This window comes from Sus scrofa, chromosome 2 (genome assembly GCF_000003025.6).
Source record: "Sus scrofa isolate TJ Tabasco breed Duroc chromosome 2, Sscrofa11.1, whole genome shotgun sequence".
Taxonomy (NCBI): domain Eukaryota; kingdom Metazoa; phylum Chordata; class Mammalia; order Artiodactyla; family Suidae; genus Sus; species Sus scrofa.
The window spans coordinates 72,217,036-72,242,568 of NC_010444.4; the positions used below are offsets into that span (position 1 = coordinate 72,217,036).

Here is a 25,533-nt window from a genome sequence, read left to right on the forward strand (position 1 = left end):
GTCAGAAGACACATCATTTATTGAGGGCTACTCTGTGTGCCAAGCATGCGACAGGTGCTGGGGTGGCACACTCAAGGTCGTGCATCAATGAATGCAGGGGGAAAAAAAATGGTAGCCAGAAGATCTTGGTCCTGCTGTTGTGCTGTTTTGATGTATTCAAAACTCTGGAAAGTCAAAGAGTTGCAGAGCACAGAAGGTAAGATGGTAACCAGGAGCAGAGATTCTTGTTTCTCGCCAGGGCATGAAGCCATGGGACATCTGCCCCAACCATCCATGCTCCAAATTGCTCAGAGTTCTGGGGCCAACAGGATCCTGCATTTCCGCATTAAGCCATGAAGAGAAGATTTCAGAATAGACTTCTGCAGGCATTTGCTTTCCAAAATGCTGTTCCATAGTGTATTAGGAAGCAAGAGAGGACTTTAACCCTTCAAGAGAAATCATAATCAGGGGCAGAATTAGCACAAATGGGAGTCCAACGGTCACATCTATATCAGCATGGCTTTTATAAATGCAGAGAGCAACAAATACGGCAACAAAAACTAGGAGGATAAACATTAAACTGTTAGCAGTGATTACCCCTGATGTGGCAGGCACTGTCGGCAAATTCAAAAGCTATTCCAACCTTTTCCCTATTGATACCCTCACTCTAGAAGCTAGAAAGTCAAATACTTGTTTTATCAAATTCTGTTGAGAAACTATGAGCGGTCATGTGAAGCAGTGCTGACCAATTAGGTAAAAGAGAAATCCTGTAAGGGGTTTCTGGAAAAGCTTTAGTTTCCCACTAAAGGGAGAGGCTTGAAAGGACAGATGGAAACTCTGCCCCATCCCTCTTCTTCCTGCCTTGAATGTGGTCATGACATCTGGAGCTATGGCAGCCATGCTGCAACCATGAAAATAATTGATGAAAAGCCAACAAACATGTTGATGGTAGAATGGAAAACTAGGGAGTGCCTAGATCCTTAACTATACCACTAAGCAATAGAACTAATACAAGCAACACTTAACTCTGGGCTTCTGTTCTTGCAAGAAAAAGAATGTCCTATTTAAAGAAGCCAGTGGATCTTAGTTACTAGTGATTGGAATACATCAGTGAAAAAAATAATACATTCCAGTAGGGGATGAAAGACCATGAAAGACACATGAAATAAATAAGGAAAGTATAGTGTTAAAAAGTGGAAAGTACTGAAAAGACCATCAAGATAAGGAACAGGGGAAGCATAAATACCAGGGTAGGGAAATAGAAGGCTGTACAAAATAGGGTTGTGAGAAAGAGTTTCATTGATAAGAAACTTGTAAGAGGAGTTCCCGTCGTGGCTCAGTGGTTGACGAATCCGACTAGGAACCATGAGGTTGTGGGTTTGATCCCTGGCCTTGCTCAGTAGGTTAAGGATCCAGCGTTGCCGTGAGCTGTGGTGTTAGGTTGCAGACGCGGCTCGGATCCTGCGTTGCCGTGGCTCTGGCATAGGCTGAAGGCTACAGCTCTGATTAGACCCCTAGCCTGGGAACCTCCATATGCTGTGGGAGCAGCCCTAGAAAAGGCAAAAAGACAAAAAGAAAAAGAAAAGAAACTTGGAAGAAAGAATTGAAGGAGGTGAGGGAAGTGAGGGCATTGGCCAGGTGCGTCTCAGGACAAGAACATTCAAAGCGCTCAAGAGCATTCAGCTCAAGATTTCTAAAAAGGACGTGAGCCTAACATGTTTGAAGAATCTTGAGCATGTTAGTGTGGCTAGAGCCAAGTGCAATGAGCAGTAGATTAACAGAAGACAAAGTCAAGAAGGAAAAGAGAGTCAGATCAGACAAGGCCTTGTAGGCCACCAGGAGGACTTTGGCTTTTACTTTGAGTAAAGTAGGAGCCATGGCGCGTTGCAGGCAGAGAAGGGATGTGATCTGACTCAGGTATTCACGAGCGCCCTCTGGTGGCTGCAGGGAGAGCAGATCAAAGGCAGGGCAGGGAAAAGGCAAGAGCGCCTCTTGAGGTTATTTTCATTATCCTGGCTAGAGACAGTTAATTAGACTGGGACCACAGCGGAGGGAATGAAGGGAAAGAGAAGCAGTAAGGTTCTGGATCCATTCTGAGGAAGAGTCAACAGGATTTGCGGATGGATGGGAGATGGGAGAAGGTGAGAAGAGAGGCAGAGTCAAGGTAAACCTCATGGCTTCACCCACCCCAGCAATAGAAAGAGAGAAGACCCTCTGCAGAAATGGGAGGTGGGGGGGCTCAGAAGTTCGTGTGGAACATGTTACACCTGCAAAATCTATTAGACATCTAAGTGGGAGCATTTAGTAGGCAGATAGGTTATGTGAGCCTTGGCTTCAGGAGAGGGGCTGGATTGTACACTATTTAAAATTGGGGGTTCATTGCTAATAGATGCTGTGTGTGCCATGAGACTGGAAAAGAGATCCATGGTGGAGAGAAAATGTGTGCTTCGAGGAAAAATGATGCCTTGTCAGAGGACATTCTCCCCGGCTCTCCAATTCTGACCCATGGTGGAGCTATTTTACAATTCTGTAAATTTTAAATAACTGACAGTGTTGGTGAGTAATTTCATGGAAAAAACAGTTTGCCTCTACTTACACATTCATTTCAATACTCGAGATTATATATGTATGATAAATCATATATTAATACATATATGATACACCCATATGAATTTTACATTAGAGTATGAATAATTATATAACATCTGTATATTTATAATTATATGTATAATTAAATATAATGTCTTATATTTATAACTGTATATTATATAATATACAATTTTTATATTTTATAATAATTATATGTGTACATTTACAGTTATATGTGCAATGTACATATATTACAGAACATGAAATTTATATATTGTATGTTTGTAGTTATAAATTATAAAATTTATGTATTATATAATATTAATAATTATATATAATTGTATATTCACAATTATATGTATACTTATATAATATATAACTGTTATATATTAATATAATTAAGAGAATCATGCAGAGAGTATAACTGGTTCAAAGAGAAGACAAACATATTTATGTAGTATGTGATGACATTGTATATGTTATGTGTGTACTATTATGTATTATGTATACATTAAATACATCATACACATTATATATATGATGTAATACACGTGTATGTCTATTTGCATTCTCTTGTGAGTCAGTTATAACACCTACTGGTTCCCTCGCTAATGAGCAGAATAAAATCCTTAACTTAGGCTTCTTTTCTATCTGTGAGTCATGACTTTATCTTTTTCAGTTTGCAGAGTTCCTGAAGGGCAGTGCTGGGATTTAAACATAGGCAGCCTGGTTCCCGAATCCCCACCCTTGAAGCCCACACTTTATCACAGGAGCTGATGCACGTGGACGTGCTTAGCTCACAGTGGGTACACAATGCACAGCGCTGTCTAGTCCAGCTGAGAAGCAGACACGCCATCTGACCCTGACCTGCGTAACACATGCAGTCTCTCACCGTTTTGGAAGCAGAGGGAACGGATGACAGTGAGATCCCGGAGGTCTGGGAGCCGGGTTTGGTCTTCCCAGTAATGCATCTGCTGTACGCTTCCCGTACCTGAAGGTGGAGACAGGTGTCAGGGAGGTGAATTGCTGCAAGATGCAGGAACACGTGGGGGCAGAGGCATGGCCCCTGGAAGGAGGGGGACTGGGAGGGCAGCAGCTCCATACCTGGCGATTGAGCAGACAGTGAATGAGGAAGATGAAAGCTCCCTGCAGGCTGTTGATGACAGTAAACAGGTAGGCCATGATACCGGCTATGGGTCCAATCTGGAAAATGCCCAACACCCAGGAGCACCCCAAGATGAAGATCTGGGCAAAGGCTTTGAATGTCAGCAACCTGGAGGGAAAGATTGGCAGAGGATAAGGTCCCAGGTATAGTCTGAGGCTGCCACTGTGAGACCCATCACCTGGAGAAGAATAAACATGAGGCAGAATCTCCAAGCCCAGAGGTAGGAAAATCAAATCCCATAGACACTGAAAAGGCAACTGACCTACGGGTACACCTGGGCACAAAGACACACATTTTTAATGCAATACTGTCTGTAAAAGGCTTCAAGGACCCACCAGTTCAAGAATTTGGGGCATTTTATATGAATGGTGAAGCCATCGTATGAAATAAGCCTTCCTCTTTATTGAGGCATTGCTCACATACCATAAAATTAATCATTCTGGCCATTAAAGGCACAGTGTGATCCAGTGACATTTAAGACTTTCACGATGAACAAACACCACCACTATCCAGTTCCAAGGCACTTTTATCACCCCCGAAGAAACTATGTACCTCTAAGCAGTCATTTCCCATTCCCTCTCCCCCAAGGAAAACATCCCCAAATGTCCATCCACAGATGAACAGACAAGCACAATGTGGTCCATCCACGCAGTGGAATATCACACAGCCAGGAAAAGGAGAGGAGCACTGACACTAGCTATAACATGGATGGACCCTGAGAACATAATGCTCCTTTTCAGAAGCCAGTTACTAAAGGCCACATAGTGTATGATTCGATTTCTATGAAATGTTCAGAACTGGAATCTATAGAGTAGGCTATAAAAACATTTTTTAAAATAAGATGAGCATGATAATGTATTAGAGTGGATAAGGGTATTTCCTCGGGGTCAGATAAATAAACTACAAATAAACTCTGACTGATCCACTCACTGATTTTATGGCTAATGTAAGTTACTTAACCTCACTGTGCCTCAGTTTCCTCAAACTGATAGAGAGATAATAATACAATACATATGTAATGGTATTGCTTGTTCTACAGAAAAAATAATGAGATGGGAAGACCCTAAGGGTACTTAGATCAGTGTCTGGCACAAAATAAATAATTTCATTAGTTTTTGGGTTTTGTTTTGTTTTGTTTTGTTTTTGTCTTTTTTGGGCCATGGCTATGGCATATGGAAGTTCCTGGGCTAGGGGTCGAATCAGAGCTGAAGCTGCCAGCCTACACCACAGCCACAGCAATGCCAGATCCGAGCCACATCCAGAAACTATGATGCAGCTTGTGGCAACTTTGGATCCTTAACCCACTGAGCAAGGCCAGGGATCAAATCTGCATCCTCGTGGGTTCTTTACCTGCTAAAGCACAACAGGAAATTCTTCTATTAGTTGTTTTTAACCTTAAGTATTGATATGAAGTAAGTTACACATTATGTGGGGAAAAAAGTGCAGAATAATAATGTACAGTATCCTATCATGTATATAGTAGAAGATGGATATGTAAGTAGAGAATATTCTGGAAGGAAGCTAAATTTGGGTGATAATCGTTGCTTAAGGTAAGAGACATCTGTGGATCCAGAGGGCCAAGGAAGAGATAGGGAATTACCATATATCTGCTCCTTTTTCACTACTTTTTCTCACCACGGTTGCATGTATTGACTTAGTTTTAACTTTTTGCATTAACTTTTTAAAAATGGCTATTAGAAAAAATATTCAAGATGGGTGAGGAATCGGATACTGACAGGAAAACAAGTAAAGGATACCCTCAGGTTACTGACAATAAAAGTCAGGCAAAGTCTGCTTTTAGAAGGTTCTTAAAATGAATGCTAGTTGAGGAGTTCCCATGGTGGTGCAGTGGTTAACGAATCCAACCAGGAACCATGAGGTTGCGGGTTCAATCCCTGCCCTTGCTCAGTGGTTAACGATCCGGCGTTGCCGTGAGCTGTGGTGTGGGTCCCAGACACGGCTCGGATCCCAAGTTGCTGTGGCTCTGGCATAGGCTGGCAGCTCAGCTCCGATTAGACCCCTAGCCTGGGAACCTCCATATGCCACAGGAATGGTCCAAGAAATGGTAAAAAGACCAAAAAAAAAAAAAAAGAATGCTAGTTGAGATTAATAAATTCAGCAAAGTGGCAGGATATAAGATTAACATTCAGAAGTCAGTTGCATTTCTGTATACCAGCAATGAAACATTAGAAAAGGAATACAAAAAAATGATACCTTTTAAAATTGTACCTCACAAAATCAAATACCTCGGAATACACCTGACCAAAGAGGTAAAGGACCTATATGCCGAGAACTATAAAACCTTAATCAAAGAAATCAAAGAAGATGTAAAGAAATGGAAAGATATTCCATGTTCCTGGATTGGAAAAATCAATATTGTGAAAATGGCCATCCTACCCAAAGCAATCTACAGATTCAATGCAATCCCTATCAAATTACCCATGACATTTTTCACAGAACTAGAACAAACAATCCAAACATTTATATGGAACCACAAAAGACCCAGAATCGCCAAAGCAATCCTGAGAAACAACAACCAAGCAGGAGGCATAACTCTCCCAGACTTCAAGAAATACTACAAAGGCACAGTCATCAAAACAGTGTGGTACTGGTATCAAAACAGACAGACAGACCAATGGAACAGAATAGAGAATCCGGAAATAAACCCTGACACCTATGGTCAATTAATCTTTGACAAGGGAGGCAGGAACATCAAATGGGAAAAGGAAAGTCTATTCAGCAAGCATTGCTGGGAAACCTGGACAGCTGTATGCAAAGCAATGAAACTAGAACACACCCTCACACCATGCACAAAAATAAACTCCAAATGGCTGAAAGACTTAAATATACGACAGGACACCATCAAACTCCTAGAAGAAAACATAGGCAAAACACTCTCTGACATCAACATCATGAACATTTTCTCAGGTCAGTCTCCCAAAGCAATAGAAATTAGAGCAAAAATAAACCCATGGGACCTCATCAAACTGAAAAGCTTTTGCACAGCAAAGGAAACCAAAAAGAAAACAAAAAGACAACTTACAGAATGGGAGAAAATAGTTTCAAATGATGCAACTGACAAGGGCTTAATCTCTAGAATATACAAGCAACTTATACAACTCAACAGCAAAAAAGCCAAGAACCCAACAGAAAAATGGGCAAAAGACCTGAATAGACATTTCTCCAAGGAAGATATACAGATGGCCAACAAACACATGAAAAAATGCTCAACATCGCTGATTATAAGAGAAATGCAAATCAAAACTACCATGAGATACCACTTCACACCAGTCAGAATGGCCATCATTAATAAATCCACAAATAACAAGTGCTGGAGGGGCTGTGGAGAAAAGGGAACCCTCCTGCACTGCTGGTGGGAATGTAAACTGGTACAGCCACTATGGAGAACAGTTTGGAGATACCTTAGAAATCTATACATAGAACTTCCATATGACCCTGCAATCCCACTCTTGGGCATCTATCCGGACAAAACTCTACTTAAAAGAGACACATGCACCCGCATGTTCATTGCAGCACTATTCACAATAGCCAGGACATGGAAACAATCCAAATGTCCATCGACAGATGATTGGATTCGGAAGATTTGGTATATATACACAATGGAATACTACTCAGCCATAAAAAAGGATGACATAATGCCATTTGCAGCAACATGGATGGAACTAGAGACTCTCATACTGAGTGAAATGAGCCAGAAAGACAAAGACAAATACCATATGATATCACTTATAACTGGAATCTAATATCCAGCACAAATGAACATCTCCTCAGAAAAGAAAATCATGGACTTGGAGAAGAGACTTGTGGTTGCCTGATGGGAGGGGGAGGGAGTGGGAGGGATCGGGAGCTTGGGCTTATCAGACACAACCTAGAATAGATTTATAAGGAGATCCTGCTGAATAGCATTGAGAACTATGTCTAGATACTCATGTCGCAACAGAAGAAAGGGTGGGGGAAAAAACTGTAACTGCAATGTATACATCTAAGGATGACCTGACCCCCTTGCTGTACAGTGGGAAAATAATAATAAAAAAAAAAAGAATGCTAGTTGAATAAGGCTAGTTGAATGATAGAAAACAAATGGCCTATAAAAATATGAAAAAGTCCCATATTGATAAGGTAAAATATATATGCAAAACTGAAATAATGAGATTATAAATTTCATCTTTTAATTCAGTGAAACAACAAAAATGATAAACCCTAGTGTTGGCAAAACTGCAGGTAAACAAACACTATGGTAAATGGAAACATGTTCTGGAAAACTCTTTGCAATCTATACTAACAGTGTTACAACCCGCCCTACTCCTTGACACAGGCAATTTCATGCCTATTATTATATTTAATAACAACAGATGTGGAAAATTTATCCACAAGGGTATTTCAAGACAGTATAGTTTATGATAGTGAAAAAAAAAATAGAAAAGAAACAACTTAAATGTTCGTAAATACGGGATAATTTAAATAAACTGTGCTGTGTCCTTACACTGAAACACTATACAAAAAAAGATACTGTCAACAAATTTCTAACTGAATAAAAATATGTGACGTGTTATTAAGAAAAAAACCAGTTATAGCAGTTCCCGTCGTGGAGCAGTGGTTAACGAATCCGACTAGGAACCATGAGGTTGCGGGTTTGGTCTCTGCCCTTGCTCAGTGGGTTAACGATCCGGCGTTGCCGTGGGCTGTGGTGTAGGTTGCAAACGCGGCTTGGATCCTCCGTTGCTGTGGCTCTGGCGTAGGCCGGTGGCTACAGCTCTGATTCAACCCCTAGCCTGCGAACCTCCATATGCCATGGGAGCGGCCCAAGAAATGGCAAAAAGACCAAAAAAAAAAAAAAAAAAAGAAAAAAGAAAAAAAACAGTTATAAAAATAAAATAGATCCAATCTCCTGGTATAGACCATGATGGAAATAAATATAAAAAGAATATATATATATATATATATATATATATATATATATATATATGACTGAGTCACTTTGCCATACAGCAAAGATTGGCACAACATTGTAAATCAACATTGCTTTAATTTAAAAAAAAATTTTTAACTAAAATAGTATGAGTCTGGATTTGTAAGTATGGACATATAAGTATGCACAGGAGAAGAATTAGAGAAAGTGTTAATACTTTTAATATATGAAAGACTCACTCTTCCTAGTAACTGCTGAATGCTTTGTAAGACACATGAAGTGGTCAACATTCATATCCTCATTTTACAGACGAGGAAACTGAGTTTCAGAGAGGTTATGTAACTTGCCTAAGGTCACACAGCTTTTAGGTGGCAGAGCTAAGGTTTGAGGCCCCCCTGGTCTGACACTGTGCTATTCCGTTTTGGGCACAGGACACAGGCTTACACAAGGTATTCAGTGAACATTTGGGGAAAGAAAGGAGCCTGGAAGAGGAGGAGAAAAGATGGAGGAGACCACACCTGGTATCTTTGAGCGTCGAGACTTCGTCATTGAGGCTGGAAAGCTTCTGCCTCAGGATCCCCAACGTCCAAGTCAGGAGGATGGAATTGACCTACAAAGTCAAGCAGAAGAGAGAGAGAGACTGGATCTACGAACAGACAATGGCTAGGCCATCTGTAAAAATAGAACTCTGACCTGCAGTCAGCAGTAACCACTCCAGAAAGCCAAACAATGACCTCCTATAGCAACTGACCCCAAACGACCAGGACTTGACTAATCATTGACAGCCTCCCTAATTTCTGCCCCTGCTTCTAATTTAAGACCTAAAAGAGGAATTCCCGTCGTGGCTCAGTGGTTGACGGATCCGACTAGGAACCATGAGGTTGCGGGTTCGATCCCTGGCCTTGCTCAGTGGGTTAAGGATCCAAAATTGCCATGAGCTGTGGTGTAGGTCACAGACTCGGCTCGGATTCCGTGTTGCTGTGGTTCTGGCGTAGGCCGGCGGCTACAGCTCGATTCGACCCCTAGCCTGGGAACCTCCATATGCCGCAGGAACAGCCCAAGAAATGGCAAAAAGACCAAAAAAAAAAAAAAAAAAAAAAGGACCTAAAAGAGAAAGCCAATATGTACCCCTAATCAACCACACAGGGTGCCCCACTTTTAGAGAGCCTACCTAAGTAGGGTCCCCATGCCTAGAGCCTCCAATCAGGTAATCAGGTTACACCTGAAGCCTTCTCTTTTTACCTCTACTCACAGATTTCTCTCTCTCTCTCTCTCTCTTTTTTTTTTATGGGCCACACCCACAGCATATGGAGGTTCCTAGGCTGGCGGCTATCAGAGCTGAAGCTGCCAGCCTATGCCACAGCTATGCCACAGCAATGCCAAAACTGAGTCGCCCTCTGTAACCTACATCACAGCTCATGGCAACGCTGGATCCTTAACCCACTGAGGGAGGCCAGGGATCGAACCTGCAACCTCACGGTTCCTAGTTGGATTCGTTTCCACTGCGCCATGATGGGAACTCCAACTCATAGATTTCAGAACCCATCTTATGGCTACCAAAGGTGAAACCATTGTGGGGAGGGAAGAATTGGAAGGGTAGGACTAGCATGTACACATGACTGTATCACACAGATGATGAACAAGAACCTACTGGATAGTAGATTGATGGAATCTACTCAATAGTTTCCAACAAGCTATATAGGGAAAAAAGGATGGATATATTTATGGGTGGTGGTTTAGTGGTTAGCAATCCACACTTTCACCACTGCAACCCACGTTCGATCTCTGGTCTGGTACTGAGATCCCACATCAAGCTGCCATACATCTTGGCAAAAAAATAATAATAAGTTTTAAAAGAAATAGGAGTTCCTGTCGTGGCTCAGTGGTTGGCAAATCCGACTAGGAACCATGGGTTCGATCCCTGGCCTTGCTCAGTGGGTTAACAATCCGGCGTTGCCGTGGGCTGTGGTGTAGGTTGCAGATGCAGCTCAGATCCCGCGTTGCTGTGGCTGTGGCTTAGGCCGGTGGCTATAGCTCTGATTCAACCCCTAGCCTGGGAACCTCCATATGCCGTGGGAACGGCCCAAGAAATCGAAAGAAAGAGAGAGAGAGAGAAAGAAAGAAAGAAAGAGAGAGAGAGAGAGAGAGAGAGAGAGCGAGAGAGAGAGAGAGAGAAAGAAAGAGAGAAAGAAAGAAAGAAAGAAAGAAAGAAAGAAAGAAAGAAAGAAAGAAAGAAAGAAAGAAAGAAAGAAAGAGAAAAAGAAAATACTTTCTGGAGTTCCTGTTGTGGCTCATTGGGTTAAGAACCCAACTAGTGTCCATGAGGATGTGGATTTGACCCCTGCCCTCACTCAGTGGGTTAAGGATCTGGCGTTGCTGTGAACTGCAGCATGTCACAGATGTGGCTCAGATCCGGCATGGCTGTGGCCACAGCTTAGGCTCCAGCTGCAGCTCTGATTCGACTTCGAGCCTGGGAACTTCCATATGCCACAGGTGCATCCCTAAAAGGAAAAAAAAATTTTTTTAAACAAAGAAAAATGACGTAACTTTGAGGTGATGATTTGTTAATTAGTTTAATTGTGGTGAGCATCTCACAATGTTTACATAGTCAAAATATCAAGGTCTTTTTTTTTCAAGTTCCACACTTTAAACATATACAATTTTTGTCAATTAAACCTCCGTAAAGCTAAGAAAAAAATCTCCAGGCTTCCCTTTGCCTCCTTCCCACCATTTCCCTTTCTCCAACGCTTCTCTCCCACCAACTGCTCTTAATTTCTTGCTACCTTTTCTCTTATTCAACATCTATACCCAGAAGAAATTGAGAGACCCGTTCTTACTGAAAGACAAAGGATAAGATGGTGGTCCCTGCCAGGGGATTTGCATGTTAGCATTAAAAAAAAAAAAAAAATCACAAATCGGAGTTCCCGTCATGGCTCAGTGGTAACAAACCCAACTGGTATCCATAAGGACATGACGAGTTCCATCCCTGGCCTCACTCAGTGGGTTAAGGATCTGGCGCTGCTGTGAGCTGTGGTGTCGGCCACAGATGCCACTTGGATCCTGAGTTGCTGTGGCTGTGGCATAGACCAGTGGCTACAGTTCCAATCCTTACCCTAGCTGGGGACTTCCATATGCTGACAGTGCGGCCCTAAAAAAAATAATAGTAATAATACAAGAAAAAAAATCGCACATCAAAGAAATTACACTCTAACTCGGAAATCTCAAGACTCAAGGATCAGAATGGAGAAAGGTTTTGAGGAACAAGTGACACACAGCTTCACAATTTCCGCTGGTACTTCCTAGGGTCCCCCGGTCTCCTTGATCCTCCCCCAAAACATTCTGTATTGAGCAATCAGCTTACCACTATAATTGTGCACACTGGCCCCAGGAAACTCCAGATGAACCCTTTCTCTGTATTCAGCCAGCAGCTATGGAGAGAAATAGGAGTCAGAGCTTGTCTCAGAGTCCTGATGCTAGAATTATTTGCACCCTACCAAATGCACAGATGGGAGAGAAACATGTCTGTGAAACCATGAGTTTGGTACGCTGGCAATTTTCTTTCTAACACCCTACAAAAGTATTTTAGGAGTTCCCACTGTGGTGCAGTGGGTTAAGGATCTATCTGGCTTTGTCTCTGAAATGAGGTCACTGCTGAGGCATGGGTTCAGTCCTCAGCACGATTCAGTGGATTAAAGCATCCAGCATTGTTGCAGCTGTGGCGCAGCTCGCAGCTGAGGCTCAGATTCAATCCCTGGCCCAGGAACGTCCATATGACACGGGAGTGGCCAAAAGAAAAAAAAAATGACATTTTTTAAATTTAGTACTCACTAGCATACCACCTGATATCTTACATGGAATCATGTGATAAACACACCTCGCTGTAAAACAGACCGTGGTAATAACAGACCTGGTGGTAATAACATATGTAATGCTTTACACTCTGTCAGACGCTGTCTAAATGTTTTGCAGATAATAATTCATTTAACCCTCAAAATAACACTATGATTGTCATGAGCCCCCATTAAATAGATGAGGGCATGAAAGCATACAGAGTTTAAGTAACTTGCCCCATATAGCACAGCTGGAAGGTGGTGGGGCCAGGACTCAAATGCAAGCAGATTGGCTCCAGAGTCCATAACTTTAAAACTGTGCAATCCAGTTCACTGTTCACATCACCACCATCCACCTACATAGAGCAACAATGACTCCTGGATTTGAGCAGTAGGCAACCTGTGCTACCGTACATGGCAGCCCTGGGACCAAGAGTACATAAACTAAAGAGCTCAGGAAATGGTAGCCACAACTACTGCTACTGTTATTTCTCTTCTTGTGTTCATGTAATCTTCTTCATCATCTTTTTTTTTTTTTTCAGGGAGACAGAGGGACATCACCTACCGATTATACATCCCATAACCTTGTGGATGGATATTGGCGGCGACAAACACCACCAGCCCCGGGAGTCCATAGCCAAAGGCACAGAGGTGCAGCATCTTGATGTTGTGAGAGCTGAAGTAATTCACCACTTTCAGGTTTCTGACCATCAGGAAGAGCATCACAGCCTCCACCAACATCCAGAAGAAGCAAGCAAGGAAAAGGTAGTGCAGAAAGCCAGCGATGATGGCACAGCCAATCTGCGGAGAAGAATCATGGACATTCAGGCTCCCCTACTCCAGAGGGCGGGTTCAGAGGGAGAGGGGGGAGGGGCTACTTTGACTGGAGTTCCCCAAACATGGCCCCTTCATTCATTTCTCAAATATTCATAGAAATAGAGTCGCCACCAGGGGCACCATCCCTTTGGTAAGGAGACCGGCTAACAACACTGGGAGAGTTTGGGGGGAAAATAGACAATCAGCCTACTTTAGGGGATGTTTGAAGACATGGGGGAGGGGGAGGGGTCCACAAACAATAGCCATGGGCTGGCTGCCTGTTTTGTAGACAATGTTTCGTTGGCACACAGCCACCCCCATGTATGAACTTTCTATGGCTATGCTCACACTAGAACAGCAGAGTTGAGTAGGGGTGACAGAGACCATAGGATCTGAAAAGCCAAAATATTTATATCTGCCTTTTTATGGGAAAAGTTTGCACACCCTTGGACACATGGTGGGAGCAGGCTGCACTACAGGCATTTTGTTCTCAAAGGGCCTGGAAATCTAAAATCCCACAATGAAAGGGGTAGGTCTGCAAAAAGAATGATCACCCCACCCCAAATGTCAGTAATGCTCCCTTTGGAAAAACCTTGAGACGATAATTTGTAATAATTTCAATGGGAAAAAAGAATGGGAGTTCCCGTCACGGCTCAGCGGAAAAGAATATGACTAGCATCCATGAGGACGCAGGTCTGATCCCTGGTCTTGCTCAGTGGGTTGAGGATCTGGCATTGCTGTGAGCTGTGGTGTAGGTCACAGACTCAGGTAGGACCCCACCTTGCTGTGGCTCTGGCGTAGGCCGGCAGCTACAGCTCTGATTGGACTCCTAGCCTGGGAACCTCCATATGCCGCGGGAGCAGCCCAAGAAATAGCAAAAAGACAAAAAAAAAAAAAATCAATATGGGAGTTCCTGCTGCGGTGCCATGGGGATTGACGGTATCTCCGAAGCGCTGGGACACAAGTTTGATCCCTGGCCCAGCGTAGCAGGTTAAGTAAGGATCAGGTGTTACAGAAGCTGGGGTGTAGGTCGCAACAGAGGTTTGGATCTGATCCCTGGTCTGAGGACTCCATATGCCAAGGTACAGCCAAAAAAGGGGAAAAAAATCAACATGGTTTCAAATAGGTGATGGGAAAGGAAGGAAAACAGCGATAAGGAATAGAATTTCTCAGCTGTAGCATTACCAGCATTGTAACACTATCTCTGGATTACTTTCTGCCGTGGGAGGGCCTTTCTGTGCATTCCAGGATGTTTAGCATCCCTGGCCTCCACCACTAGATGCCAGCAGCATCCTCTCAGTGGAAACAAATAACATCTCCAGATATCGCAAAGTGTCCCCTGGCGAACAGAATCATCCCAGGTGAGAAGCAACTGCTTAAAGCGTAGTGGGAGGGACCCTCCCCCACAAAAGGTAACAGGATCAGGGAAGTAATTTTAAACTGAGACCTACTACAAGAAAGAGGTGAGAATCTGGGGGCTGAGGATTGAGAGTGTGCACAGCACATGCACTACTAGTTCCCTGGGGTGGGAACTAGTAGTTAGGTAAGGATGGGCAGAGGCAGATGTGGAGATGATGAAGCTAGAGGGGGACACAGCCTGAGGGACAGGAGACCTGGTGGTGGGTCTTGTCTGCACCGGTGAGGAAGAGCAAGTTGGCCAGGAAGAGGCACACGCAGAGGTGCAGGTGGATGTAGGTGTTATGGTTGCGGATGGTTCGACACAGCAGGAAGGTGATGATGGCCACGGCAAGACACACCAGTGAGAAGATAGTGCCCACGTGGCTAATGACAAACAAGGCGAACTCCATCTGTCAAGAAAGAGATATGCTGTGGGCCTCAAAAAGATACCAATATCCTGCCCCACACCCCAGGCAGGAAAAAGAATTATTCAAACTCCTGGCTTGAGTATATACAGCTTGGGGGCCTTTTCTCCCAGATACTAAGAGGGACCCCATATTGCCCAAACTCATCCTTCGGCGTCCATCAGCACTCAGTCTCACCCCTGCCCTGTGCCCCATTCCTAAGGGTAGGATGCCTATAAACTACATTTCCCATAATTTCTTGGGGCTAAGGTCCCAAATGTCACTTAGGTTCTCCAGCAAGGTGCCTGCATGAAAGTTTTGCAAGGCAGAATGGAGGCAGATACCAGCTTTCCGCAGGCAGGAGTGAGCTGTGGCTGGATGCCACATTCCAATTGTCCAATCTTTAATTTCATGGGTGTGGGAAAACTGACAGCAGCTACTTTCTGACCTCTGGAATACAGCTGCTGAGGGGTGATCTTGAAGGCAAAACCCAAGTGGCAGCCCCCCTGACTTCAACTGCTCCATCCCTTCCAGCAAGTCTGTGAGCATCCAAGTCCCTGTATTAAATACCTTCCTGCTTGAAATACCTAGAGTGGTTCCTGTTTCCTGCACTGAACCAGGACTGATAATAGGCATTCAGAGATGCCCCAGCATCTGGGAGTGGAAATGATTAAATGAGTCCTTCCCTATGCCTTTATTTATAATTAATTTTAAGTTTATTTGGGTGCTTTCTCTGTGTTAAAGATATGCCAAGCACCATCTCATGAGCTCTTTCTTTCTTTCACTTTTTTTTGGGGGGCAGGGGGGTGGCCTGCCTGTGGTATATGGAAATTCCCAGGCTAGCAGTTGAATAAGAGCTGCAGCTGCCAGCCTCCACTACAGCCACAGCAACGCTGCATCCAAGCAGCGTCTGAGACCTACACCACAGCTCATGGCAACACTGGATCCTTAACCCACTGAGCAAGGCCAGAGATCGAACTCATGTCCTCATGGATACTAGTCAGGTTCGTTACCACTGAGCCACAGAGGGAACTCCACTCTTTTCTATGATATTGTGAGGTAGTGGGTAAGAGAGCTGACTACAGGCTCTAGCTGTTTGAGCTTAGGCAAGATACTTAACTGCTCTGGGCCTCAGTTTCCTCATCTGTTAAAAATGATAACTACCGTGTAGGTGTGTTCTAGAAGAATTCAATGAAAATATTTAAAGTACTCATGACAATGCAGGAAACATATGATGCATTATATGAGTGTTAACTTTCATTGTTATTTTTTTTCTCATTCTCATTTTGGAGGTGAAAGACCTGCTTGGCTCAGAGAGGTTAAGTGACCTGCCCTAGGAAACACAGCCAGGAAGAGATAGAGATGGGATTGAAGCTAAGCCAGACTTGCTTTGGATCCAAATCTCTTAAGTCCTAAGTTTTACATTCCTCTAAATAGCATTTAATACCACCCTGGCAGGGAACAGACTCTCAGACCTGACGGGATAGGCAAGTTATATTTACACTATACTGTGCTTTATTAAGTGTGTTGTAGCTTTGGCTAAAAAAAAAAATGGACATACCTTAATTTGAAAAGAACTTATTTCTAATCTTTTTCATTGAGATGCATGAAGACATTCACAAATGAGCAGACTTAAACAAAGTTTACAAAGAGCTTAATGGGCTGATGGGCTAGAAAGTGAAAAGATGAGACATTGAAAGAATAACGCAAGTGCTCAGCACTTAGCTTCAAAAAATAGTTTTTAAAAAATACAGGCTGACAAAGCTCATCTTGTCCAGTAGTCAAATACATAATGTGAATTAGACTTGAAGCATAGTTGATTACAAACTGAATGTGAATCAACAATAATGTGATATGGCTACCAAAATACAGATGTGATTTGGGGCTGCATTAGTAAATGATTCACTTTGGGTCTGTGATTCATGAATCTTCTGGAAAAAAAAAAAATACTGACTGCTAAAAAATGCTACCATCCTCTGAGCCCTTGGTGAGTCATAATCTTTTGTTCGTGGCGGGTTGGAAATATTGCGAGAATTACCAAAATGGAACACAGAGACATGAAGTGAGCAAATGTTGTTGGGGAAATGGTGCCACTAGACTTGCTCAAGGCAGGGTTGCCACAGAACTTCCATTTTGAAAAAACACCATGTCTGCAAAGTGCAATACAGTGAAGTGCAACAAAATGATGTAGGTCTGCAGATGAGTTTGTGGAAAGAGACTTCTGGACTCAGACCATTGTGGGTTCGAATCCCATCTCCACCAATTACTAGCTTCCTGACTGGGCAGGCTACTGAGCCTCAGCTGTGAAATGGGTCTGAAAAACACTGAAGGGGTCTCGCACATCGTAGGTGCTCAGACAATGGGGTCTGTGATTGTTACTTTGCCTGCACCTATTTAGGGTCCTTTCTCATCTTATATACCAGTGCCATGGCTTCCCCACCAGACCACGAATTTCTCCAAGACCAACAGTACGGCACGCACCCCTTCTGTGGCCCCCTGGCACCCTCCCACTGCCATGAGAGGCACACAATGGATGTTTCATCAATCTTTTCCCATTGGATTAGGGGAGCCAGAGTACAGAGCATCAGTACTGACCGTAAGCTCCCCAGAAGCCATGATGACGGCCAGGTTCACCATTTGATTACAGCTGCAGACAGTATGTGTCTCGGAAGCTTCAAGGGTCACACAGCCAGACGGAGTCCATCTACCTCCCTTCCCATCTGTGTTCCAGGAAACGCAGATGGGACTCTCAAAATTCTGCTTTGGCTGAAAAGTGAAAATGCAAAGGCTTTGGTTACCTGAGACGCCCTCTTGAATGAATTCCATCTGACCAGCCTCAAGAAGATGCAGGTATGTGCTACAGGGAATGGAGAAAAATGCTGATATTTCAATGGGTGGTGATGAAAAGAAATGTCTTGGTTGCCAGACCTGTCTCCACCACTAACTTGGTCAGAGCTAATGTTAAAAAAAAAAAAAAAAAAAAAAAAGTCCAGGTAAATGATCCTGCATGAACGTGACTTACTCTAACCTAAACCTTGCCCACGGACAAATGGAAAAGTGTCACATAGAAATACAAGAGCTCATTTTACTAGTGGTGGATTTAGGGGAGGGACTTTAGTTGCTAGAAATTAATGGCTCCCCATCAAAAATGAGTTAAGGAGTTCCCTGATGGCTCAGTGGGTTAAGGATCTGGCATTGTCATAGTTGTGGCTCAGGTCAATGCCTGGCCCCAGAGCTCCGGCATGCTGCGGGCATGGCCAAAAAGAAAAAGAAAAAAAGGAAAACCTATTTTTAAAATTTCCAAAAGAAAAAAAGCAAGCTAAGCCCACTAGAGGATGGGAAGTTCTAAACAGGTATATGGGGACATAGTGGAAACCTTTTCACCAACCTGAATGTTCTCCAGAGTGTAGATGACTGGTTTAGAGAATCCCTCTTTCTTCTCCCCTGTTATGATGCCCGAAACAATGCGAGAATTCATCTTCAGCTTTCTCTTGGAGTTGGCCCAGGGGGTCTGAGGGTCTTGAAAAAATCTTTCATCTAAAACCGACTCCATATGCTCAAAGGAGACAAAAGCCACCCCACTGATTCCTGAAATTTCCCCCAAATGCAAAAAAAAAAAAAAAAAAAAGAAAAGGAATTATTTGCTCAGTAGTTATTGTGGATGACCCAACCCACACACACACACATACCCACTTTATTTTTTTTATTTTTTAATGGCTTTTATTTTTTCCATTTAGCTGGTTTACAGTGTTCTGCAAATTTTCTACTGTACAGCAAAGTGACCCAGTCATGCATACATATATTCTTTTTCTCACATTATCCTCCACCATGCTTCATCATATGTGACTAGATATAGTTCCCAGTGCTCTACAGCATGCCTACTTTAATATCCCATGCATCTCTGCATCTTCACTGGCTTTCTCGGAGGATTGAACAGCCTTGGACTTCTAGGTAGGTGACCCTCCCCAGAATCAGAAAAAAGAAATCCTGAGGTGCTAACACCTGGAAAAATCTTGGCTACATTTAAGATGGAAGCAACCTAAATACCCATCGACAGAGGAGTGGATAAAAGAAGATGTGGTACCTATATACAATAGAATATTACTCAGCCATAAAAAAAGAACGACACAATGCCATTTGCAGCAACAAGGATGGACCCAGGCAATCAACTATTAAGTGAAGTAAGTCAGAGAAAGATAAATATCACAGGATATCACTTACATGTGGAATCTAATAAAAATGATACAAAAGAACCTATTCACAAAACAGAAACAGACTCACAGACTTCAAAAACAAACTTAGGGTTACCAAATGGGAAATCATGGTAGGGAGGGATAAATTAGGAAGATGGGATTAACACATACACACTACTCATATAAAACAGATCACTAACAAGGACATACTGTATAGTACAGGGAAATCTACTCAACATTCTGTAATAACCTACATGGGAAGAAAGGATGGAGATAGGTCTATGTATAACAGAGTCACTGTGTGTATACCTGAAACTAACACCACATGGTAAATCAACTATCCCCCAACAAAAAATTTTTAAATCATTTTTTAAAATAAATAAAAATAAGAAAAATCTTGGCTATATTTCAAACTAAATTTGAATTTGTGTTTTTAAGGGACAAGCCCACTCAGCAGCAGGAAATAGGTCCCCCTTCCATACTATGGTTAACCTTGTTCCATCTCTTTGGTGGGCTTCCCCTTTCAATCAATGTCGGTGGTCTCCAGGGATGTGTCCTAGACTGCTCCCTGTGCCTTCCAGACAGCATATAGATCAGGGGGTGACAAAGAATGCCCACAGGAGAATCTAGCCATTGCCTGCTTTATTGGAGGTAAGAGTTTCACGGCAACACAGCCCACCCCATCATTTGCATATCGATGATGAATGCTTTTGCACTCTTGACAGTCGAGTTGAACAATTGCAACAGATTGTACTGCCCTCCACGCCTAAAATATTTACTACCCACCCTATCTGGGAAAAGTTTGCCAATCCCTGATCTAGATTAGCCCTGTCTCCTAGAAATGTAGTATGAGCCGTATACGTAATTTTAAATTGTCTAGTAGCGTTTTGGAACAGTTAAAAAAAAATGCAAACAATTTTGGAATTCCTGCTGTGGCACAGTGGGTTGAGAATTCGACTGCAGTGGCTTCATTCACTGCAGAGGCTTGGGTTCAACCCCCAACCCGGCCCAGTGGGTTAAAGGAGCCAGCATTGCCATGGCTGTGCCTCAGATTCAATCCCTGGCCCAGGAACTTCCATATGCCGTGGGTGCGTTTAAAAAATTTTTTTTAAAAAAGGTAATTTTAATTACATATTAACTCAGTACCTGCAAAATATTACCATTTCAACATGTAGTCAATATAAAAGAAATATTAATGAGCTATTTTGCATCCTTTGAAATATGCCATGTCTTTTACATTCACAGCCCAGCCACACTTCCAGCGCTTAGTAACGAAATGTGACCGGTGGCTGCTGTTATGCTGGATAGGGAACATCTTGACACTCCAGAATTGTGGGGTTTTTTTGTTTTTTGTTTTTTGTTTTTTGTTTTCTTTTTAGGGCTGCGCCCACGGCATATGGAAGTTCCCAGGCTAGGGGTCTAATTGGAACTGCAGCTGCTGGCACTGCCACAGCCACAGCAACACCAGATCCAAGCCGCATCTGCGACCTACACCACAACTCACGGCAACGCCGGATCCTTAACCCACTGAGCGAGGCCAGGGATCAAACCCACAACCTCATGGTTCCTAGTTAGATTCATTTCCACTGTACCACAATGGGAATTCCATCCAGTGTTGTGAGATTATTTCTTTAATGTCTGACTCCTCTAGAAGATGGAAAACTCCTGAGCACATGGGCTATTTCTGCCTCTACCATCATTGACTCCCTCACCACCTGGCACAGATCTTGGCACCCAGGAGGTGATCAATGAATAGTTGCTGATCGAATGCCCCCTAACCACCCTCCTTGATTCTCTGGAGCAGGTCTGTACCTGTGGATTCGGATTCCTTGATGGTGGAACACCAAATCTTCATCTTATCCCCTTTCGCTTTCAAGTTAAAGGTCTCATCCTCTTCAGTGCATCCTTTGTTGATAACTTTGCTTTCAATATCTGAAAGGGAGAATTCACAGGAGGAGACCCAGAAGGTTGGTCCTGAATTTGGCTTCTGCCCAAGAAACGTGTGCACCCCTGGTTACAAGTGAAGGAAGAACAGAAAGGATGAGGTGTCCCAGGGAAGATCTTGAGCCCCCTTGATGAATAACTGGAGTGGGATAGCACCCAAAAAATGAGAAACCCTGTTGGAACTCTTGGCATATCTTAGGGCATGCTTCAGGAAATGTGGGCGTGACGGCAACAGTGATGGAAGGCAGCAGAGTCGGGACCTCCTGACTACTCCAAATTTAGACAAGTTTTCCAAAGCCAACAGACATTGGAAGGGTCTGGAGCAAACCCAGCCCAGTGGTCAGGGCTCAGGCTCCGCAGTCACTAACTAGGTGGCCCAGCTCTGCCCCTTATCAGCTGTGTAAACTTGACTAGCAACTTAACCTCTCTGAGCCTCAGATGTCTCACCTGACAGGTCTCTTAATGAAAGCAAAATAGACCATGGAACCAGAGGTAGCCTTTTAAAACATAAGCCAGATAACACCACACCTGTTCTCAGACTCTCCAATTCCACACCCCATTACTTCACATAGAATCCCAAATATTAGGAGTTCCCAGTGTGGCTCAGTGGTCATGAACCTGACTGATATCCATGAGGATATGGGTTCAATCCCTGGTCTCGCTCAGTGGGTTAAGGATCCTGTAGGTTGCAGACGTGGCTTGGATCCTGTGTTGCTGTGGCTGTGGCGTAGGTGGCAGCTGAAGCTCAGATTCGACCCTTAGCCTGGGAACCTCCATATGCTAAACCTAAAAAGAAAAAAAAAAAAAAAAAACCAAGTTTTTACATTTGTCTACAAAATCTGCCTCTCCCTCCCTTCTCCCATTTGACTGTCCTCAACCCCATTCTGGCAACACTGACCTCTCTGTTCCTTGAATTGCAAATATTCCTGCACTTAATCTTGCTCCAAATATCTACATGACCCTCTTCCCTCAGGTCCCGGCCCCACTGAAACTTCCCCAAGCCACATCACATAAGATAGCAACTTTCTTCCTCATCTTGCACCCTGCTCCATTTCTCTCAACAGCACTAGCTCTATTTGGTATACCAGATGTCTGTTTATTGACTGACCCAACTCACTAAAATGGAAGACTTGTGAGGTCAGTTTTGTTCACTACTGGTTGGCAGTCCAACAAAAATATTTCACTTCTACCTTGACCACCTGGACACCAATTAGGATGGAATGGCCTGAGGTTATGCGATTGATACTAGAATTGGTCCCGGGAGTTGGGTGCTGTGGTAAAAGAAGTATAGCCCCCAATATTCCCAAGCAGTCACCCAGCAAGCATGTTCAGAGGGGCAGAGCCATAGCTGTATCAGTCAGAAGAGTATCAGTCAAGCAGCAGTAACAACAAACACCCCCCCCAAATCTCAGTGGATTAAAATAACAATGACTGGAGTTCCTGTCGTGGGTCAGTGGTTAACGAATCCAACTAGGAACCATGAGGTTGCAGGTTCGATTCCTGGCCTTGCTCAGTGGGTTAAGGATCCAGCGTTGCCGTGAGCTGTGGTTGCAGACGTGGCTCGGATCCCGTGTTGCTGTGGCTCTGGTGTAGGCCGGTGGCTACAGCTCCGATTAGACCCCTAGCCTGGGAACCTCCATGTGCCGCGGGAGCGGCCCTAGAAAAGGCAAAAAGACCCCCCCCAAAAAAAAAATAGATGATTAGACTTGCTTTGCTGTGAGTACACAGGTTTGAAACAGTTGGGGAAATAGTATATGGGAAAGCCATAGAGACTCACATTGCCAAAGTCATCCCTCTAAATCAGGCCCCAGGTGGGACCTTGCCATGAAAGACAGAGCCTACCTAAGTATTCCGTCTGAATGGTCTGACTGACATTCGCTGAGGGTTTCAGAAAAGATGCCAATGTGGTGCTTTCCACGCTCTTCAGTAAGACTGTGGCCAGGGTGGATATCTCCTCTTTGGTGAAACTGGACCGTGTGAATGTTTTTTCAATCACAGAGGCAAATCTCTCAGCCGTATTCTGTAAGGAAAGGTATGTTTGTGCTCTCTTCCCCCCCACCACCTCTTCCATCAATGAAGCAACAGCTGTCCCCTCTCTCTCATTAAGAGAAAGAGTTGACATACATATATGCAATGGAATACTACTCAGCCATAAAAAAGAATGAACATATGCCATTGGCAGCACCATGGATGGACCTAGAGATAATAATACTAAGTGAAGTCATACAGAGAAAGACAAATATCATATGATATTACTCATATGTTAGAAAAATGATACAAATGAACTTATTTACAAAACGTAAACACACTCATAGACTTCAAAAACAAATGTATCATTATCAAAGGGGAAAGGTGAGGGGAGAGGGATAAAATAGGAGTTTGGGATTTACATATACACAGTACTATATATAAAATAGATAATCAACAAGGACTACTGTATAACACAGGGAACTCTACTCAATATTCTGTAATAACCTATATGGGAAAAGAATCTGTAAAATAATGGATATATGTATATGCATAATTGTATCGCTTTGCTGTACACCTGAAACTAACACAACATCGTAAATCAACTATATTCCAATATAAAAAATTAAATTTAAAAAAAGAGAGTGAGTTGGCAGTGTAGGACAATAAAGAATGTACAAGGACATTCACTCAGCTTCCTTTTCCTGATTCAAGAAGCCCCACTGAGAATGCAAATTGGTTTAGACTTTATGACGTGCAGTTAGTCAGCACTTGTCACAGCATAAATTGCACATACCCTGTTGACTCAGCAATTTCCCTTCCAGGAACTTCCAGTTCCGGAAATACTGAAAAAAATTGCACAAGGATCTTGTCTAATGATGTTCATTTCAATGAAATTTGTGATAGCAAGAATTTGGAAAGCCTGAATGTCCAATGGATTGGTTAAATAAAAGCTGCCAAAATCAAATCATGGGATAGGATTCAGCCATTAATAAAAGAATGACGTGGTATTTCTCTATGTACTAACAAGCAGGTGCTCCCATTGCGGCTCAGCTAGTTAAGAATCCGACTCGTATCCATGAGGATGTGGGTTCAATCCCTGGCCTCACCCAGTCGGTTAAGGATCTGGCATTGCCCTGAGCTATGGTGTAGGTCACAGATGCAGCTCGGATCCTGAGTTACTGTGGCTGTGACTTAGGCCAGCAGCTGCAGCTCTGATTCAACTCCTAGCCCAGGAACTTTCATATGCTGCAAGTGCAGCCCTAAAATTTAAAAAAAAAAAAAGCAACCAGGGCCATGAGCTAATTGTTAAATAAGGCAAATTACAGAATAACATGTATATGTGATCTCATTTCGTTCTTTTAAAAAAAGTACTTTAATTAAAAATTTACATTTATGTATTGGTATTTCTGGCACTAGTTGAGATTTTTTTAAATAAATGTAATTAATATTTATGGTGAGCCAAATGTTACGTCTTATGTATATTAACTTATTTAATTTGATGAAGATACCTATGAAACAGAGGTTCTCATTTCCATTTTTGGGTGGAGAAACGAGGATACATATCCAATAGGTGGCAGAGCCAAGATGTGAACATTTAGTCTGGCATCAGAGGTTAATCCTTAATCACTGCTCTAAACAATAGTAAGTACTCAATAAATGGCTTTTGTGTGTGTGTGTGTGTATGTGTGTGTGTGTGATACAGGCATTCAAAAAGTCAAAGGATATAGAAAGAGACGCATTTAAATATTAGCATTGTTTATGTCTGAGGAATAGAGTTAAGGAAAGAATAGCAATAATAACGTTAATATGAATGCAGATACGGTTCCCCTTATTGTTGACTACTGTCAATACATTGACAATAAACCCATGACCCCAACAAAAAAATAGGAAAATAATTCACTACCTCACAACATAACACATGAAGGGAAGAAATTATAGCAGAAATTGACAACAGAAAAAAATTAAAATCTTCAAAAAATAAAAAAATTGAATTAAATTTTTAAAAATGAGGGGGAGACATTCATTGAATCCAGTCCAATGGAGAAGGAAATAAACTGAAATCCTAGCAGGGAAACCAAGTTTTATCTATCCAAATTTGACAATAAGATGAGGAAGTTCCCTTGTGGTGAAGCGGGTTAAGGATCTGGTGTTGCTACTGTTGTGGTGAGTGTTTGATTCCTGACTTGGGAACTTCCACGTGCCGCAGGTGTAGCCAAAAAAAAATTCTTTTCAGTAAAAACTGGGTCAGAGTGAAACTGGAGAAATGTCTGTCTGGGAAAAACAAGATGCGCTGAGTTCCGTAAACCATAACTCA

At 42.8% G+C, this 25,533-nt stretch overlaps 1 protein-coding gene across 23 annotated transcripts in view; it reads right to left on the reverse strand.

The window, feature by feature from the left end:
- ADGRE1 (adhesion G protein-coupled receptor E1) overlaps positions 1 to 25,533 on the reverse strand; it is an 88,890-nt gene continuing 63,357 nt past the window's right edge. For 17 of the 23 annotated variants that reach the window (XM_021083972.1, XM_021083962.1, XM_021083958.1 and 14 more), the window contains 11 exons: positions 23,091 to 23,268; positions 21,117 to 21,314; positions 18,500 to 18,699; positions 17,707 to 17,877; positions 14,923 to 15,117; positions 13,059 to 13,294; positions 12,025 to 12,091; positions 9,182 to 9,273; positions 3,673 to 3,841; positions 3,461 to 3,559; positions 159 to 425 (listed from right to left, as the gene is read on the reverse strand). In XM_021083972.1, coding sequence (XP_020939631.1) covers positions 420 to 425; positions 3,461 to 3,559; positions 3,673 to 3,841; positions 9,182 to 9,273; positions 12,025 to 12,091; positions 13,059 to 13,294; positions 14,923 to 15,117; positions 17,707 to 17,877; positions 18,500 to 18,699; positions 21,117 to 21,314; positions 23,091 to 23,268 — 1,611 coding nt within the window. In that variant the 3' untranslated portion in view covers positions 159 to 419. Of the gene's footprint in view, positions 426 to 3,460; positions 3,560 to 3,672; positions 3,842 to 9,181; positions 9,274 to 12,024; positions 12,092 to 13,058; positions 13,295 to 14,922; positions 15,118 to 17,706; positions 17,878 to 18,499; positions 18,700 to 21,116; positions 21,315 to 23,090; positions 23,269 to 25,533 lie in introns of all 23 variants that reach the window. The other 6 variants (XM_021083974.1, XM_021083951.1, XM_021083973.1 and 3 more) reach the window with 6 other exon arrangements.